The 14,497-nt window shown below is 44.2% G+C and overlaps 2 protein-coding genes across 2 annotated transcripts in view; one reads left to right on the plus strand and one right to left on the minus strand.

Moving 5' to 3' along the window:
- SPATA6 (spermatogenesis associated 6) overlaps positions 1–7,846 on the plus strand; it is a 42,583-nt gene extending 34,737 nt beyond the window's left edge. The window contains exon 13 of the mRNA XM_063407119.1: positions 1,943–7,846. Coding sequence (XP_063263189.1) covers positions 1,943–2,123 — 181 coding nt within the window. The 3' untranslated portion in view covers positions 2,124–7,846. The remainder of the gene's footprint in view (positions 1–1,942) is intronic.
- A 2,454-nt stretch (positions 7,847–10,300) lies between these two features.
- The window catches only part of SLC5A9 (solute carrier family 5 member 9), a 144,311-nt gene continuing 140,114 nt past the window's right edge, over positions 10,301–14,497 (minus strand). The window contains exon 16 of the mRNA XM_063407121.1: positions 10,301–13,662. Within this exon, the coding sequence (XP_063263191.1) occupies positions 13,454–13,662 (209 nt within the window). The 3' untranslated portion in view covers positions 10,301–13,453. The remainder of the gene's footprint in view (positions 13,663–14,497) is intronic.

Genomic DNA, 14,497 nt, shown 5'->3' on the forward strand with positions numbered 1-14,497 from the left:
GGAATCTTCCCTAACTTGGCTGTAGCTTTGTCCAAGTATCTCATGCACAAGGGCCAGCTTATGGAAATACATGAAAACACACATCCCTCCAAAAAGAGAAGGGAAAATTAAGCTTTTTTATAAGTCTTTGTCAGGACCAGAATAAGGAACTTGTTGAGGTTACTGTTTATTTTTGAGTCTTTACTGCAATTAGGTTTTGGGGTTTGAGTGTCTCTAGGTAAATTCAGCTTTTAGGAGAAGAAAAGGCAAGCACCACACTCCTGCTGGAAATGCATTCCAAGGCAAAGAGTGTCAGGGCTCTTTGTTAGATAATTACAAGTGCTGTGCCTGCTTGTTGGCCTGACAACTCCCCATCAGACGTGAGGTACCACAAACTGCAGGAAGGAGATGAAACTGCACTTGTTGATGAGTCCCCAGGGTATTGACTTGTCTGCATTTGCCACAGGCCTGTATAACTTCTCTACTGATTGTGGCTGGTAGGTTGGTTTCTTTGTGTCCAAACTGTGAAGCACAGTTAGCTCAGGATGATAAACAGGTTTAAATTTGCTCCATGCCATTGACTGACTTTAAATGATGGAGCCTTTTTGAGTAAGTGTGAAAGTGACCTTCCTCTCTTTTTAATACTGGAGCCACACAAGAGGTCTTGTTTTGTTTGGTGTAGGTTGGGATTGCCCTAATATTTGAATGTAAGAAGTTTAAAAGCAAAAGCTGTTCCTTCTCCTTTTTTTCCATGGGACAGTAGAAGCTTAGAGATGTGAATTTAGAAAACTGATCCTACATCTTCCTCCTCTTCCCCTTCTCTGTTCTTCAAATGAAAACCCTGTGTTTTGAGGCAGCTAGATACATGTATGCATGGATTTGGCATGAAGTTTCTTTCAGTTTTGTCACATGTTGGCTGATACTAACTTGAGGATGAAGTTTAAAGTACTGGTTTGATTGCAGAAGACACTATCATTAATAAATGACATGTATATAAGAAGCTGTAAAGCTTCCCTGTGAAATGTAATCCATTTCCTAAGTGAAGATGGTCACCCTAAACTTCACATTTCCAGTTTCATTTCCCAGACAGAGAACATTTACAAAAGCTGAAGATAACTCAGTCCTAATTTTGAATTGTCTCAAGTGCCTAAATCTCTGAGCAGATGTGAAAAATGTCATCTCAGTTGTAATTTTTTTCTGATAATTTTTGATTCTTGTTTCATGCTTTATTACAAGGAAATTGCTCATTTAGTTATATGACACAAACCTTTGTTTTGAAAGTACCAAGAGGAAGCAGATAGTCATGATGTTTAGATATAAACTATTCAACTTGTCAGTGTTTTATAATGATTTGCAGAGTATAAATTTCACTTCGCAGATCTAGGGAATAATTTCTCAAAGCAACTGAAAGATGAGTCTGTATTTGTGTTTAGTATTAAAACAGTGACACAGAAGATGGGGTGGGGAAGGAACCCTGAATTGCCACTATATCAAAACGTGTTTGGTAGAAAACTTAATCCAAGATGTTTCCGATAGAGCACTTTACAGCTGAAACCACAGTAATTTAATATCCCCCTGATAGATTGTCTTCATATTGAAATAGCTGCTTGTGGTTACAATTTCACCTTCAAAGGACACAAAAATCCTACTGTGTTGCTCTTGCCTAGTCACACAGCCTGCAAATATACAGCAAAATTACTGCAGGTTCCCTGAAAATTAATTCTATTTGGGAGGCATTACAAAGTGTACTCAGATAAGTGAGGGAGGATTTCTGTGAATGAATAACATGGGAGGTGGGGGTCCCATTTCTTAAAAGCAGCTGCAGTGCAGTTTTTATTTTGGTTTGTGGAAGGTAATCTGTGCTAAGCAGCCCTACACTGGTATTTCTGTTCATTTTGTGCTGCTGATTTCCTCCTCCATATCTTGATTTGATCATTGTCTCTTCTCTTGTTTCCTCTGCCAGTTCTCCAGTGCGGCAGAACGCTCCTGTTCGCTTGGATGATGGGGAACGTTGGTCTGGTCCTGCAGCTGTGTACAAGGAGAAGCCTCGCAGAGCAAGCTTGGAGGAGACACTGGCAAAAGTGTATAGAGACATGTACCAAAAAACTGCTGGTGCTGTTTCAGACCACAAAACACATTCCTGAAAGCAGCTCACCTGAAAGTGTGCAGTATTTGTAACTAAACCTGTTTTTATATTTGTACTCTATTTTTTTAAGGTGTCTTTGTGGTTAGGCAGGGTTTTGGAGAAATGGGGATTTGGCCTGGGTTGAAAAAAGGAAATTATTAACATTCACCTCATAAAAACAAACAATCCCTAACAAAAAAACCCCCTCCACAGTTAAGCAAGATGGTGTTGCTCCTTTGAGATTCTGAACATGGAGTCATTTGAAGACTAATAGGTCTGTTGGACATTCCTGTCTAGCATCAACTCAGGTTTCAGCTGCAGCCAGTTCTTAGTAAATATCTAAATCTATTTAACAACTGAAACACAATTGGTTGAAGAAGCAATATGTCCTGGTGGTCAGAGAGGGGACCTAAAGGGGAAGGTGAATGTGAGTGTTGGTTTAAAAGTGACCCACCTGGGACAAAGAGAATTGTTTTCTGGACAATTGCCTTTTAATTGTTTATTTTGGAGAATGGCACAAAATCTGGTACTGTAGGACCTATAATCATGTATTTGAAGTGGTTTTGAGCACCTTTAGTCTCAAGTGTTCTAATAATGTGAGATTTTAAAAGAAAACCACGCAGCCCAGCAGCCTTTGTGTGAGATGAAAGGTCATCTTCACAAAGCCTTTGCATTTGAAAGCTTCCATGTTCTCCAGCCATGACATTTGCCAATACATTTGTCATTTTAAAAATATGAATAAGAAAGGACTGTGCAGGGGGAAAGACTAGAGCTAGTCAGCAAGCTCCTTGTGTTCTGTGAGGGCCTTCTGAAATTCCTGCATCACAATCCCACCTAATTTGGAGCCTGTCCTTCCCGGTCTGCTGGGATCCTTGTTGGCAGCAATCACTTCGTTTTTGCTAAAGGCCACCAAATGTTCATCAGCAGCTCGATGCTTTCCCCAGGGATGGAACCTTTTCAGCCTTGCACTGAGCAGATCCCACATTAGCAGACCAGGGCAAATTGCCCATCCATTGAAAAGCTGAATGTTTTAAAAGGGCAAGAGTGTCCATCTCCTGCTTCCCCCAGAATGCAGAAAAAGCAAATGCCTGTTCTGGCTGCCTCCCTCTCTGAGCAAACAGAGGCAGCTCCACCGATGCCATTTTACCTGTTGTGATTAGATAGAGGATAGAGCTAGCAGTACAGATGGCACAACATATGACTGGAACCTGCCAGCATGCCTACATAAACAAAAAGTTGCTCTATTCTGCCTTCCCTCCTTTAATGCTGAGACAACATAATTGATTTGAAAAAGCAGTTGGTGAGCAATTCCGCTGGTGGGAGAGCACGTGGAGGGGCTGTGTGCTGCTGTTTCAGGCAAGGGCACTCTCAGAGGAAGTGTCTCACATACAGACATTTCTATTTCTTGTAACTGTTGGACCAGTTGAAGTGGATTAATAGTGATAACTTCTGTCCCTGCTGCCATTTAGCACGTTAGTGCTTTCAGGGGGCATTAGTGGCACCGTCTGTGCTACAGAGAAGTGCTGAGTCACTCCCTGAGGTAGCATTTTACTTTATTTTTGCAGAAGGAAAAAGTCAAACTTGCCCAAACTGTGTCCCTGAAGGCATGGAGGGTTGTGCTACCAGGACCTGGTGTTCACTGGCCTCTCCAGTGAGCCCATATTAGTCCACAAAGGAATAGTTTTCTTTCTGCCCAGAAGAGAAGTAGTTTTGAAGTAGATCCTAAATAGATGGGACAGATTCTGAGAAATACTTTCCAAGCTTTTGGTGTAAAATTAATCTGTTGAAACCTGAAGGTTTTTGCAGTTACCTGTATGTTTTTGAGCCATAAGATTCAGTGTTCTCCTGGTATCCTGCAGTTTTCATTCAATATTCTCTGTGCATTCCCTCCCCAGTGTCACAGCTGAGTAAAAGTCTTCTGAAGATTGGCTGCTCCCCTTTGGCCTGATCTGGCTCTGTGACATAAAAAACCTCCTTGATTTTTTCCCTCCCCAGCAATCCAGCAGAATTCAGTCCCTGTTTGTTCAGTGTGTGAGAAGGCCTGAATGCTGAGGGATTGTTGTGGGGGTTTTCTGTATGTTTGATGAAGGACACAAGTTGCCATGAACTGAAGACATGAGGGGATGAGAAAGGTTGGAGGCCACTATAAAAAGCAAGGTGGTGTTTTCAAGGGGTCCAAGGAATTGCTGGAGGATAACTGTTTGATTCCCCTAGCTGAAAAAATGAAGCATATGGTAATATGGCAACCTGCAGTTCTCATCAAAGATGAAAAATGTTTCAGCAAAGGTGAAAACTGGATGGGAGAAAAAAAGGTCATTATTGAATTTTGACCAATATGAATATTCTCAGTGTTGCCTTCTTCTGCAGCATAATATCAAATGGAGCAGACAGACTCTGAGTACCTTTGGCCCTGCTCCAGCTGGGAGGGAAATGTGTGTTCAGTGTCTCTCTGAATCAGCTGCTGCAGGAGATGTTCCTCTCCTGGGTCAGAGTCATTCCACAGCTCATGCTGTGATACAGCAAAGAGTGCTCTCTTCCAAGTACTGTGCTGGAAATCCAATTTGGTAAATGGAAAACTTTCCTCTGGAATGTGACTTCAGACCCAAATCACTGATCTGTCCCTAAAATCTTGAAGGCACTTTGTTTTCAGAAGTATTTTCCCCTTCCCTGTTTGCTCAGGTGGCCCTGCCAGCACACAAAGCTCCGAGCACGGCTGCTGCTCTGCCTCTGCAGCCTGGGAGAGGTGGAGATTCAGCACTGAACCAACACAGCAATAAACTGTAATTGTTTAGTGCACCTTGCCTTCTAATACAATTTAAATCCCTTCTATCAAATGCAAATTTTTAGGTTCCCGAGTGGAGCTTTAAATAGCATTTTCTGTGCTCATTCCTTATCTTTTGCCATCCACTAAGTTCTAGTGACAGTGGGATGGCATAATTCCACCCCCGTCTTTTAGCTCCTAAAGGAAAGCTGCCTACTCGAATCTGGCAATAATGGGCCAGATGAGGAGTGAATTGGTGCTTTTCTGTAGAGTCTGTGTCTCTCTCTTGCCCCCCCAAGTTATTATAACCCACGAGTGTTCTCACCAAAAGCTGTTCAGCATCCAGTGATGCTTTCAGGATGCAATCAGTGCAATATTTTAATCACTTTCATTTTAGTGAGTCAGACTCTGCTTCCTACATGCTCCCTTCCATCTCTCCTATGAATAACTTGGTACAGTTTAGGATCTTGGGCTGGCTTTAGACAAACTGCCTGCCTGTGTTCAGAAGAAATGCAAATCCTTGACTGAGCAGTAGCTGCTTTGGAAATCACTCAGTCATTGACCTGGTGTGAATTAAAGGCAAAAATGTCAAACTCTTTAATGATTTGCCTTATCTAAGTTTTTGACTTAGGGAAGAGAAGCCTTAATTGCTGCACTGAGGATAAGAAGCGTGGGGATGGCTGGAGTAATGGGAACAGGTAGGAGCAGCTTTGTGAGATAGATGGGGAACAGTGTTTATGCTCCAAAGCTGAGCAGCTTGGGAAGTGATGAGGGCTGTTCTTCAGACTGTGCATCACATGTTTGAATTTTACTTCAGAGGCTGCCAAAATTATCAGGGGAGAACGTTACCTATCTGGAGATGTTGGGATTCTATTTTGGGGGTAAAATAACAGAACATTTAGCTCAGCTTGGTATTAAATAGTCTTTTCCAAACTCCTTCTCATTGTTACCTCAGCTGTAAAATGCAGAGTTTGTGCTCTGTTGAAGCTTAATTAAATGACTGAGAAGTGCTTTGGGATCCTGAGGTGAATGTTAAAGAAATTATTTTATGGAAGCCTGGCTGAAAAGTCCCATCTCATCTGCAGGTTACTAAAAAAATAACCTTTATTTTAATTTCCCCAGGTTTATTATGTTTTAATCAGACAATTATTAAACAAATCTTAATCAGATTTAATAGATTTCTATCTTGATCAGAGAGGGCTAGAAAAGATAATGAGCTGCTTTACTACATGTGCTCTTAGGAGCTAATCTTTGCAGTTGGTATCTTGCTCAGCTTCTGTCTCCTGCATGATCTGGGTTCATATCCTCACTCTGATTGCTCCTATGATATCTTTTTTATCTTATTTTTAATATAAATTATTTTTTTCATCCTGATGTCTTAGTGCTGTTTGCTCTGTGTCCTGACCAGCACTGGTAACATCTCTCACATCACTGATCCTCAGCCTCTCCCCAGGAACAAAGGGTGAAATCTGGCAGTGGAGAATTTTGTGTGCTGTGCCTTGGGTTTGTCAGAGACAGCTGGAAGGAATCTCTGCCCTCCCACTCTGTGTGCAAGGAATAACTTGGTACATCATTCTGCTCTTCCCGATTTTTAAGCTTGAAATGTTTTCTGAAACACTGAACTGTGCAGCAAAATTCTCAGATTTTAGCAGTGATCTCTTGCTCTGTAAGTCTGGTAATGTGGAATCTCTGGGTCATAGGAAAGGCCATGGTGTTAATTACTTCAGTGGTGATGGAGTGATCATTATCAGGATGCTGAGAATTTCTCATGGGATTTGTTTAGTAATCAAGGAATTTGAGGAAATTTTCAAATCAATGAAATTGAGCCTCTTGGTTCAGCGAGAACACTTGAAGCTGAGAGAGGACAGCACTTCTAGGGCTGATGTTGATGAGCTGCCTCCCTGACAGAAGGGGTGTCTCCCTTAGGTGACGTCTCTGGGAGCAGCAGAGAATTGGTCTTTGCCCAGTTCCAGCAAATGCAGCAGCATTGTGGGAAGTGGTTGAATCCCCCAATACTCCTGTTTCCCTTGCACAGGAGCTATAAGCACAAGCCCTCTTGATTACTGTTGGCTTCTGCTGCTTTCCCCATGGAATTCAAAACATCATCAACCAAAGCCCTTCAAAGATGTGGCTGTAGCTCCTTTTATCAGTGTTGGCTTGCCAAAGGCATGGGATTTGTTCCCATTTTATCTTTGTGAGAAATTCTCTGAAGTGTGGTGATAATTTGTCTGGATGGCAGCATAAAGGAACTGTAATCTTTCTCTTTGCCTGATCTATGTGGAGATTGTGCTTTTTCTTCGTGTGCATTTCCCTTCAGTTCTGGGTGATTGCCTCTGGCCCAGCAGAGAGCTCCCTGCAGCCTGAGCAGTGGGATCTGAGCCACCTTCTCACCTCCTCAGGGAAAGGAGTTTGCTGCTGCAAAACAACATCCTCCTGGTTTGTAAGGATTTACTGATCCCGAGGAGACAGCACAAAAATTCTGTTCTGTGGCCAGGCCTTTGCATAACCCTGTGGAACTGATGGCATGGAATGAAGAGAGCTTCACGCAGAGCAGGAGGAGGGCAGAAAGTGCCTGGCATGCCATGAATTATGCACTTCTATACCATGAATTATCAGGGTAGGAAACAGCCTGGGCAACTCCCGAGTAACAAAAGCACCGTTTACATCACTGAGTGGTGGTGAATTCTAACGCTTGTATTTGTATTGTTCCTCTGAATGTAGCTCTAGGAACTGTTTCATTCAGGATTCCAGTAGTAAACACTTGCTAAGAGGTTGCTTTCCCTGCCTGCCTTGTTTTCACCACAGTCATCTAGTGTTTACATACATTTTAGCCTCTGTGCCATTTTTGAAGGCTTTATTTGTCTCATTTATGTTTCTGGTTTGGATAATACTTAAATATGAAATCCATCTGGGAAACATATTGTATATTCACGTCGAGGGGTAAAACCAGTTTTTAATTAAAATTTTATACAGCACTTGTATTTCACTTTGTCCTGTTTTATTATGAAACACTTCAATCTTCTTCCTAAAACACATATGTCTTGTGCGTTTCAAGATGTTCCTTGTTGCTCATGCAGAACCAGTTTGGGAGCTCTGTCAGCACAGTGCCATATGTTCTGGGCTTCATTTAGCTTCTCTGCCGTTTGTGGAGGCAGCAGATTGGATGGAATGCAGCTCAGCTCAGCTCCATTCTTCTCTTTGTAAACTTGTCAAGAGATAAAAAAAGCAGGGAGAAGGAAAACACTGAATAATACTCGAGTGAGTTGAATTATCAATAAGTTATGGGAACGTGGCCAATCAAAATTGAGGTTTCTCGTGTATTTGAGGATTTTCCCTAATTGCAGCTTTTGCAGAGCCTATAAATTGATGCATCCCTCGGTGCTACCCAGTCTTACACCCAAAACCATGCTGAAGATTGAGATATAACCTGAGTCATTTGGAAATTACAAGCATGAATTGCTCGATTTTGCATTGATCTGCTGGTTAAAATTAAAAAAAAAAAAAAAAAAAAAAGTGAGTAGATTTCACAGAATATTCAGATCTGGAAGGGACCCACAAGAACCACCGAGGCCAACTGTGAAGCTCATACAAGGATCAAACCCCGCCCTCAGCGTTGTTTGCACCACGCTCTGACCCCTGGAGCAGGAGCAGGTGGATGTAGGGAGGATCCTGCTCCTCTCTGCTGTCTTCTGCCTCTATGAGGACAGTGCTCCACTCTTTAAGTGCCTGGTACTGAAAAGAGGAAGCTCAAGAATGATGGTGCCCTCCTGCTAAAAAAAACCACCCAAATCCAAAAAAGGCTGTTTTTCTTCCAAATCCATTCCTGTTTCCTCCCTGCCCCCCATCCTCCTGACCATGAGCCAGAGGGTGCCATCAGCCTTTGATCCATGGCTGGTGTGCAGGCACAGCCCAGCTGCTCACTGGGGGTACCCAGGGATTCCAGGCACTGCTCTGCTCTGCCCACAGATTCCAGGACACCACAGCGGCTTTGACAGAGGAGCAGAGTATTTCTGTGATGCTCTAGCTACAGCTTAAAAACAGAACCAAACCCAAAAGAATAAGAAACTGGCAGAAAAAAGAATCCATGTTAGTCATCTTCCCCTTTGCTGAGGTGTGAGGCCGGAGGGGAAGGGCACCAGCAGCTGCTTGATGTGGCTGTGGAGGAGTGGGGAGGGAAAGTTCTGCAGTCCTGACCTGAGGTCAGTCAGAAATCACCAGCTGGAGTGACATGAGTGTGAACCTGCTTGAAGTGACAGGCAGCTCAGCCCCTGGGACTCTATTTACATATGTTTAAAACAAACAAAAGAAAGCTGCCTTTGTTCCCCAGGAAAATCTATTTATTTGGCATTCAACTCGTGTATAAGCTGGAACTTCTTTCACAGAAGTAGAAACAAAGCGACTGACATTTCTGCTTTGATGTGAGGCTGTAGCTAAGATTTGATTTTGAAATACGAGAGTAAACTGAAACTACCTCCAATTTAAAGGTGGATTTTTAATGACCTTAAAAGTTTTGAGAAGTTTTTTTCCCCTTCCCTTAGGGACCAGAAAAAAATTATAACAGTAATCTCTACTCATAGCTGTAAGTCTACAGAGACAGTGGCTGCAGGTTAATGAAAAATTGACACTGCTACTTGCTGTGCTTCCAGCAGAATATTTTTTTTCTTCAAACTGAAGTGAACTATTGCACTGTGTGAGCTGGTTATGAGTCTCACATATTAAACTGGATGCTGCTTTTGTGGAAGCCACAGGAGCAAGTCACACAACAGCATTTCTGGTTGGAACACATGCTGCAGTTATTATCGGGTTCTTAAAGTGGTTACCCTGGTCCCTCCCACAGAATAAAGAAATAAAGAATTAAGGAAATGAAGAATTAAAAGTTGCTGGGTTAGTCTAAACCAGAGAGTGGCAGAGGAGCCATTCCCAATGATCCCCATCCCAGTGCTGTCAAGCAGCCCCATCACAGAGAAACCCCAGAGCAGGAACGGGGTGTTTTGTGTGCAGATACTTCTGTTTTGCACACACGTGTGCACTGCTCCACCCTGCTCCTGCGGCTCTGGGATTCCTTGGGGGACTCCTTGTGGCTCACAGTTATTCAAGTGCCCTCTCCAGGAGCCTCTCTGCAGGTGTTTTGGGGACAGCTTGTTCCTGGGAATCAGAAATGGCACAAACTTGGCAGCCCAGGCTGACTTTGCTTCGGGCTCTGACAACTTAATGCCTGTTTGTTGTCCTTGGCATGGTGCTGCCATCTGGCCGTGCTTGGACAGCGGGGCTGTGATCCTGCCCTGCCTGGAATTCCATCTCCTGCTGGTGAGATCTCGGGCTGTGCTGGAATGGCAGCACTGCAGCTCGGTGCCAGCCTGTGGCAGATGGAACACGCTTCAATCACCCCTGTGGGCTGTGCTGGAGACGGACACACAGAGGGGCTGGAATTGCCTGCGAGACAAAGGGAGGAAGGCATGGAGGTGGCTTCATGTGATATGGGATCCCAAAGCAGGAATTAAAGAGCCACTGGATGGCTGTAGGGCTTCCTGCTCCCCTCTAAGGGTTTTAGACCCATACCAATAAGAGTAGGAAGGGAATGCTGATAGGTTCTTTGGTGTTATTATTATAATTATTGTTGTTGTTACTTTTATTTTGTTTTTTTACTCAAAAGAGGGGAAGGGAAATTTAGAAGAGAGTGCAGAAGAAAGGCAACTAAACCACATAAATTTGTTGAGATTGTTTCTTTTTGTCTTGGGGAGCAAAAGTACAGAAGGGTGCTGGCACTCAGCCCACATGTGACCTCATCTCCCTGAGAACCCCACGAGCTTTACCCTGGCGGAGTTCCCTTCAGTAAGAGCACAGGGAGGGCACTGCTCCCTGCAGGAATGAGGGCCATGATCCTGGTTAGGACCCACTTTCACTTTACCTGAGGAACAGGGACCTCCAGCTGCAGTTCCCCTGGGCAGGTGCCCATCTGTGGTGCCAAAGATGCTGTGGGGGGCTCTCCCTCCTTGTCCCAGAACTCCAGTGCGAGGAACCAGAGAATTCACAGTGCCCTGTTTGCCTGCTCTCCACCCTGCTAACATGCCTGTGGTTTGATTCCATTCCTTTGTAATAAACTGTGCCCACCACAGCGTATATTCTTTTAAATAACATTTTAAAATATTTTCCGGTAAATTAAAGTGATGACATGTTTGTAGGGCTCATTGTTAATTTCATTTCCTTTGGCTCAGCCAGCCAGATAAAATGCAATGTTATTAATCTTTGTTTAAAAGAAGATCCTTTGCCGAACAGTAATAAATGATCTTGATAGATTTGTCAGGAAAATGAATGATAATCATTTGCAGATAGACACAAGCCTAGTATGGAAGATTAATAAGAAAATATGTATTGGCATCATTAATAACATCTGCTGCCAATGCACTTGGATATTGGTTAGAGCCTGAGAGTGATGTGTTCTTGTTAGGACACCACAACTCATCCCCTGCTGCCACAACCAGCCTGCACAGTGCTCCTGTTCCGCGGGAGTTTCATTTTTTGATTGATTTGGTTTTAATTCTTTTTTTTTTCAGCTAATTACATTGTTTCCCTAGAAAACACAAGCAAAGGTCAAGATGTTTTGAGACAACTTTGCTTTATTTCCATAAAACCTCTCCAACTTCCCCTCCCCAATCATTCTTTTCTGTTTTGTTTCACTTCAGTGCTTCAAAGCAGAGTAGTGAAGTCGAATAAGTTTCCCAATGAAATGTGTTCCTCCTGGGGGTGCACAGCTGGCTGCAGCTGGCACTGTGGGTGTCTCCTCTCCTCCTCAGGGCCAAGCTCAGAGATGCAGTCACAGCTCTCAAAGTGCATTATTCTGTTTAACCAACATAACATCATCATTTTAAAGGAAAAGTTACCTTCAAGGATCCATGGGGTGAAATGGGAAGAACTCATCACATATTTTGTCACTAAAAAAATAAAAAAGCTTAATAAAATTCAGTTCTATTCTCTAAAAACCTGATTGTTTCTTAGGGGAAAAAAACAATCTCAAATGTTAAAAAAACTGCCCCAATTTTCCTCATCCTGCTCTGTGTAGCTCTCCTGTGCTTTAAGGGGATGTGTGGTCCAAAAAAAACCAATAAAGCCTTCGAGCTGAGAGCTGCTGTGGTCCAGGGTGAGGAGGTGAGAGCCCTGGTATTTCGAAATGCACTAAAAATGGACCTGTTATTATCAGACATTTGCCAGCTATTAATCACTGCTGGTAACTTGTTTTTCTCTAAATGTTTTGAGGCACCCTCTGATCTGGGCATGGCTTGCTTGAAACTGAATATTGGAAAAGCAAGACCAGCTCTGTGTTGTGTCCTTCTTCCCATGGGGATGGATGGGCAGCTCATGGCACCCAGAGCTCCCTCGTTCAAAGAAAATCTTTTTCCTCTTAGAATGAGCAAATGCTTTTACTGACTTGCATGAGGCCAGCACAGACCCCATCCTGTTCCATCCAAACTGAGGATAAGCAGGGAAATCATGGCCCAAATTCCCTGTACCTGGTGGAAACACAGCCATGCTTCTTCCCTCCTTGCTGACTCATTTTCTTCATCTTTACCGTGCTGTGCCTCTCCGTGTGTCCTCACCTCCCCACACAGCCCATGGTGAATTGGTCCTGCCCTTTGGATGCAGGACACATCCCTGTGGGCATTCTCAGCCTTCTCCAGGCACTGATGCTAACACTGGGTGCTGCTGTCTCTTCGTGGTCTCAAGGATTTTGGCTGTGCCACGCTAACGTGGTGGCACCAAGATGGATCAGAAAAGGCCAAACTTGCTCAAGAAATGAGCTCGTGATCCAGGCCCCAAGGAAGGAAAGTTCTTTTCGCTGCCACAGCCAGGTCACTGTGGTCCCAGGGAGCCCTTTGTATGTCAGAGCAGGACAGATCACCACAATAACCCACAGCCAGGACTGGCTTGGTTGCTCAGACACATTTATTGCTGGAAATGCTGTTAAAGGGCAGCATCAGCCCTAGGAGGAAATGGGCTCAGGCTGGTGTGAGCCCAGCCCTCAGCAGAGGGGACAGGATGGGGGACTCGGGGAGCAGGAAGAAGCCCCCTGTGCCCACTGCTGATGCCAGGGGTCCCATGCAGATTGTGGGGAGGCTGTGGGAGCCAAGGTTGTCACTGCTGAGTTAATCCAGTGTTCCCCAACCGATCCCATCCAAATTTGGGTCATATAAAAAAACACAACTAGTGTTTAAGTCTCCTTCCCCACACCACCGTACACCAGAACTCCTTCCCTTCCCCTGAGCACAGCAGTGCAAAGTCAGCCCTGACAGAGGCCCCAGCCATGCCACAGCTGGGCTTTCCAAAGTCTTTGCTGGGCTCAGCTCTGCACCCTGAAACATTGACCCCAAACCTCCTGACTTGTCCCACCTCCCGTCCCACACACCCCTGCACCCCAGGTGTGACCAGTGCCGACTCTTGGTCACCGCTCAAGGAGAAACTGAGCCCCACAGTCATTTCCAGCAAGAGGTGCCTCCAGGGAAGGGCTGTGCTGCCAGCGCCTCAGGGACAGCCACCAGGAGCTCAGACAGGAAGGTGAGAGCAACCAAAGCCATGGGATTCCTGACCCCAGCTCAGGCAAAATAGGCCCACAGGAAGACGTTGAGGGCCAGCAGGAGAATGGCAGTGACGTCGCACACGTGCCTCCACAGGGGCTCCTCCTCGATGCTGGTGAGTCTCTGCTCCAGAGCAGCTTTCTCCTCCTGGGACAGGATGGGCGTGGGGCTGGTGGGCAGCCCACAGAGCCACAGATACAGCATTTTCCACCAGGGAGGGCTGGCTGCTGTGAGAGAGGGGCCAAAACACGGCTGTTGGAATCTACTGGGACTCCTCCCTCCCTTCTCCCAAGCGTTTGCATCGGCCGGTCTGGAGTGGGGCCTGAGAGGCACCTTGCATGGGTGATGCAAGATGATGGAAAGAAGGGGAAAGGGACAAGGGGAAAAGGAAAAGGAAAAGGAAAAGGAAAAGGAAAAGGAAAAGGAAAAGGAAAAGGAAAAGGAAAAGGAAAAGGAAAAGGAAAAGGAAAAGGAAAAGGAAAAGGAAAAGGAAAAGGAAAAGGAAAAGGAAAAGGAAAAGGAAAAGGAAAAGGAAAAGGAAAAGGAAAAGGAAAAGGAAAAGGAAAAGGAAAAGGAAAAGGAAAAGGAAAAGGAAAAGGAAGATTCTCCCTAGACCATGTACAGCACAGCCTGATTGCAGTTGGTTGATTGCAACAACAATCAATCACTCATTAGTTAATTAACAAATCTCTTCCCCCTTCCCCTCAACCCAGATTCCACTCACTTTTAGAATTCCTAACAGCATGATGGTCCATTTAGAGTTATCCCAGGTTGTTTATTACACATGGCATGCCAGGTGAAGTGTGTGTTTTAATTGTCAGTCCTGTGCTGTGTGTATTTCTCTTGTTGTTCTTTCCAAATATAACCTTTTTTTTGAAATGCAGGATGCTATAGGGCCTTGAAAAAAGGTGTTACCCAGAAAAAAAACCTCATTAAACTGTCAACCGCTGTCTCACATTTCCTTCCTCATCTCTGCTAATTACCAAAATACCAAGATATTTGTTTATAAAAATCTGAACTAGTGAAGTGAACTAGGAATTGATAACAAATAAGAAATAATGC

This window comes from Prinia subflava, chromosome 10 (genome assembly GCF_021018805.1).
Source record: "Prinia subflava isolate CZ2003 ecotype Zambia chromosome 10, Cam_Psub_1.2, whole genome shotgun sequence".
Taxonomy (NCBI): Eukaryota; Metazoa; Chordata; class Aves; order Passeriformes; family Cisticolidae; genus Prinia; species Prinia subflava.